General features: G+C 38.0%; 1 protein-coding gene across 1 annotated transcript in view; it reads right to left on the reverse strand.

The window, feature by feature from the left end:
- Window positions 1–5152, reverse strand: part of mink1 (misshapen-like kinase 1) — a 33342-nt gene that overhangs the window by 21298 nt on the left and 6892 nt on the right. Inside the window, 7 exon segments of the mRNA XM_020598785.1 lie at window positions 1493–1571; window positions 3811–3865; window positions 3958–4088; window positions 4211–4301; window positions 4383–4493; window positions 4579–4761; window positions 5123–5152. The exon segment at window positions 5123–5152 is cut by the window's right edge and continues 18 nt beyond it. Of these exon segments, the coding sequence (XP_020454441.1) occupies window positions 1493–1571; window positions 3811–3865; window positions 3958–4088; window positions 4211–4301; window positions 4383–4493; window positions 4579–4761; window positions 5123–5152 (680 nt within the window).

A 5152-nucleotide genomic window follows, 5' to 3' on the forward strand; every position in this document is an offset into this window, starting at 1 on the left:
GATGTCAGAGACTGGTAGATGGCTACAAGAACCGTCTCACTGCAGTTATTATAGCCAAAGGAGGTAACACTAGCTATTAGGGGCTAGGGTGTGCTATCTTTTTCCTCAGTTAGAATAGGCATTTTTGTAGAATTACATTTACAGAAGATCTTGAAAAGACTTTTCTTCAGTTTTACTTGTTTAGTTGTATTACTTTAATCTCTCTGTATTGTTAAAATTGTGATTAAATAACCATATATTAAAACATGTTACAAAATATACATGCTTTCAAAGGGTGTCCTAATTTTTTCACATGACTGTATGTTTGCAGCATTTTGTGACACTGAAAAAAACATCACTATAGTCTTTACCAACATATTATATTTTGCAACATCCTTAAACAAACATGACAAGGTGACTAGTAGGTGCCATTATATAATCAGCATCACTAATCACTTTCTCTGAAATTGCAACACCACTGTAGGAACAGCTTGTTCAATATAAAATAAAATTCAATGCACTAAAACTGACCTGTAATGAGGTCAGGATTATTTAAAGATGATAAACATGTCGATCTTATAATCATGTGTTTGTGTGCTCATCCTGGCTTATGTTTTATATTTGCATAGGTGACACAATACCGACTGACAGCTTATTTATGGTTACAGTTACATAAATAGTGAAAAAACACTGCATTCTGAATGCTGCTGTACATAAACGTCATTAATTAGCAGAAGTAATAGAAGCAGAAAAGCAGGGTAGGAGAACGAACATGGCAAATTAGTCTTCAACTTCTTGTCTTGTTCATAATCATATTTGTCTCAAGGCAAATGAGTCCTAAGCCTTTAAAATCTAAGGGACACCTAATCAAAAGGTATTTCCTAATCCACTGATAAATGTACCCAAAACTACCTGAACATCTACTTAGAGAGGTCGCACACACTTTCCCTGCAACTTTGCATAGCTTGTACAGTCAGCATTATTTCCATTCAGTGCTCTTCTCATCAAGTGGATTTTATGTGCACTTAACCTAGTTACCGTTGTTCTGCAGTATAATGCTTTCTCAGACACTAAGTAAACAGAGCGCCCATGTTACAACAGTGCATGATAACATGCTCTCCTGGCATTACCTGAGATTTCCCACTTTAGTAGATCACATTTTCTTGTTTAGCTTGCAAATTATTCCAGAGCTTGTGTTTGGCCTTAAATTTACATCATGAGAAGTCTTTTGCCATTTTATCTGGTTTTTTATTTTATCTGCACCATATACTATACAAATGTCTCCATGTAATTTGATAGGGAAAAAAACAAATATAACGCACAAAAATGAAAATGAAGCATTATTCCTTTGTTTTAAATGTTTTAGGCAACATTCTCTTTGATTTGCCTTTGGACACTTAAGGGTTGTGAAGCTTTTACACAATTAACAAGCAAAGAGAAGCTGGGAAATGTCCGTAAAGTGAGAGTATAAGACTTGCAATTTAAGAAAAAAACAGGAGGGTTGATAACTCACCATTTTTTGGATTTAAGTTTTGGAGGGGGATTCCTGGGAATTAGGAAGAGGGCTCTCATTGGGTGCATGTCACACAAGGCTGCAGAAATAAAGGAGATGATGAGAACTGTTAGAGTATGTATTTTTTAAATCCTACTGCCCATGCTGAGCACTATGGTACAAGGTAGAAAAAAAAAGGAACATCACAATAAATTTTGTTAGACAGTCTATCACATATCCCCACACATGGCAGTTTATAAATAATACTAGCCATTATTACACATATTTTCTGTATCCTCAAACATGGTCACAGCTGTTGTTATTCAATCTTTCCTGGTGCCTCAGGCTTATTGTTGCAGTGAATTTAAGAGCAAGAACTGTGAGTCATTGTATTCCCAGCGTAGGTAGCTAAACCTGACTGGTTAGCTTTAGAGTTTCTCAGTAAATAGGCTTTTGTAACACAGTCTTTTGGACATATGCATCGTGACAGATACAATACAGGCAGGAACTTTCATTTAAGCACATTAAGGATCACATTACACAGGCGCATGGCAGTTCTACCGATCATGAACGCCTCATATAAAATGCAAATGCAAACATGTATTACACACAGTAATGACAAAAAGCAAAATCAGTACTTATTCTGTAGACCTGTGTGATTTACTTTAATTTTAAAGGAATGGACCACATACTGACTGGACATTGGCAGTTGGTGGTTTTGTCTTTTTTTTTTTCAGGTCACATATCAAACACAATGTGGCACTCCTCTTTGGCCTAATACTTTTGAAAATGCCTAAACAAACGGTTACTGTTGTCCCAATGTAAATACATTTAAAAACTGAACAGTATCAGTGTCATTAAGGAAAAAAAATAAAATAAACCTAGGACTAGAACTAATGAGCATGTTAGGTTATGCAAAACATAGAGCTTATTTTGATTGACAAACAGTTTAACAAAAAAATAAAGGAATAGATTTATGCTTTTAAACAGAAAAATGAACTGATTAATAAAACTGGTTCCATTATTTTTTGTTTATCAACTAATCCAATAATTTACAAATTGTTTCAACACTACTAATGAAAATAGGAATTTTGCAACAGTTTTAGTGGAAAGCATACTTCAGCAATCCAACTGATGGATGGGGGGTAGGTACGCACTGTATAATTTATCAATGGCGCATCAACACCAGCTTGACAGCTGGCCTGTGTGCCTTATGTCATTCACAGCAGCAGCAACATGGTCTGGACAAGTCTGTGCTCTCCATCAACGATGTGAAAAAGGCTAATGGACACATGATGTCTCCTATTTTACAGAAAAAGTCCATTCTCAGTGTATGTACACTGCAGGTTTCAAGTTTCCACATCACTCTTCTGGAAGTTTCATATTAGACACTGATTACTTCTAAGCTAGCTGTAATAAGAGATATACCAAAAACCACAACTGGAGCATTAAACTGAGATTTAAAGTGAGCACAGGGGTAGGTTAAATCTTCAGCAAATACAGTGAATGTAAAAACATTCTTCTAGTCTCAAATACTGTGCATACATCATTCTGCAAAGTGAAGTGGAAACATCCAAGTGAAATAATAAAAAGCAAAAAGGAAGTGGAGGTATAGTTTAAATATTTTTTAGTAGAGCAAAGTTTGTTAGCAACTCAACAATGACCCACAGGGCGCTGTAAAAATCAGGCAGAGTGAAGCCAAGTGTACTAATGCATTCTGCAAGTATTTTATACTACTACGTTAACATGCAATGCAATGCAATACTAAGTACAGAACAAAGTGTCCTCTTCCTCAAACCCACTTATCTCATGGCTTTTCCTAACTAATGGTATTTGTTGTAATTGTTTTAGATGTGTTAGTGTAATTCAATTCTTCCTGCTCCTTTATCCTATTATTTAGACATTTATCCTATTTGCATTAGAACAACCATCAAGTATGTTACTCATGTTGAGCTACTGATTAACATGCTTTTTTATACAAAAGCTGTAGTTTATTTTACAAACATGTCAGCTGTTACTCTTCAGTGAGCCTTTCTCTGCTTTTTAGTCAGATTTGACACCAAATCTCCAGGCAGACAGTTCGCTCCGCTAAACAGACCAGAGATCTGTGCAGTCAGCCTCCACAGGCCAACTACCAGCTCACGACTACACTACACTGAGTACAGTGAGTCATCTGTTCATCTGAAGACACAGACAAGAAGGCCTCAAATGCAAGACAGACTCATTCATGAGGTCTTTAAGAATGGGCTTTGAGACTATAAGAAATTATCTGTTGCTGAATACATAGAAATATGACTCAACCACCATGCACTCTTGTGCAACTGAGTATATACACTTACGGGGAGCTCCCTCTGCCATCTCAATAGCTGTGATCCCCAAGGACCAGATATCACTCTGCAAAAAACACAAGGAACCAGGTCAGTGCCCATTTTCCAAATGCTCTCACAGCATAGTGCTCCCACACAAATAAACAGAACTGCTGTTACCCTGTAGTCATAGGTGGAGTCAGGGTTTTCATCACAGGCAATGACCTCAGGTGCCATCCAGTAAGGAGTGCCAATGAAGGTGTTCCTACGTCCAACGGTCCTGTCCAACTGGGCACTCACACCAAAATCAACTAAAGGTGGACAAAGAAACCAGAGGAGGAAAGATGTGAGATGATTACACATTCTTAAAAGTACTGCAGGTTTGACATACAGTGTCCAAAACTTCAACATTCATGCATTTTGTTCAACATACCAAGTTTGACCTCTGCGTTCTCTGTTAGCAGCACGTTCTGGCCCTTGATGTCTCGGTGGATAACTTTATGGGCATGGAGGTGAGAAAGGCCCTGGACACAAGTCAGAATTGGTCAGTAAGGAGTGACATCTGCTCCAGGTGTGTTTTGACAGGTCTGGCTGCAATTCCTTACCCTTAGTATCTCCCTGCAGATGTAAGCAATCCAATCTTCCTTTAGAGAGCTGCCCTTAGTGTTTTTCACCAGGTCTGTCACTGACCCTGCCCCACAGAACTCCATCACCAACTACATATAAACACAAACTTAGTGAGTGCAATCAATGAGGCATACAGCTATAAAATCATCAGGTCAGGTACAAGGGTAGACAGACCCAGAGTTGGTCATCGTGCCCTGGTGGACTCTTCTTGACAAAGGCACCGTAGTATGTGGCTATGTTGCGATGGTGACTGTATTTTTTCAGCATGTTGATTTCTGCTTTGATCTCCTCTTCCTCCTCCTCTGTAACATCCATCACCTTGATGGCAGCCAGCTGGCCTGTCTTCACGTGACGTCCCTGATTCAAGAACAAGGTGTCGTAACAGAGGTCACTAAGTTTAATATAAACATGAGACTTGCAGTTTTCTGAAACACTTTTGCACATTAAGTGTGTCTAAATTGCTTCACTACATAATTTTGCTGTTACTTTACATTTTCTTCTACTGGAACCATTTTACCTTTCTGTCATAACAACTTTAAAGTTTTTAGCCTGACAGCTGGGAAAAAAAAAACTACTGACATAGCATTAAGTGTAATTTGACAAATTAATGCACAGAACATTTAACAAAGAGCAGGCTCTGGAAGTGGTCTTTATAGACATACTCCAGCGTTTTCATTGATGCAGGTATTCGTCAGACTAGCAACAACTCATGACTCACCTTGTACACCTGTCCATATGTCCCATTGCC

The sequence above is a fragment of the Monopterus albus genome, unplaced genomic scaffold (assembly GCF_001952655.1).
Source record: "Monopterus albus unplaced genomic scaffold, M_albus_1.0 scaffold39.1, whole genome shotgun sequence".
NCBI lineage: Eukaryota > Metazoa > Chordata > Actinopteri > Synbranchiformes > Synbranchidae > Monopterus > Monopterus albus.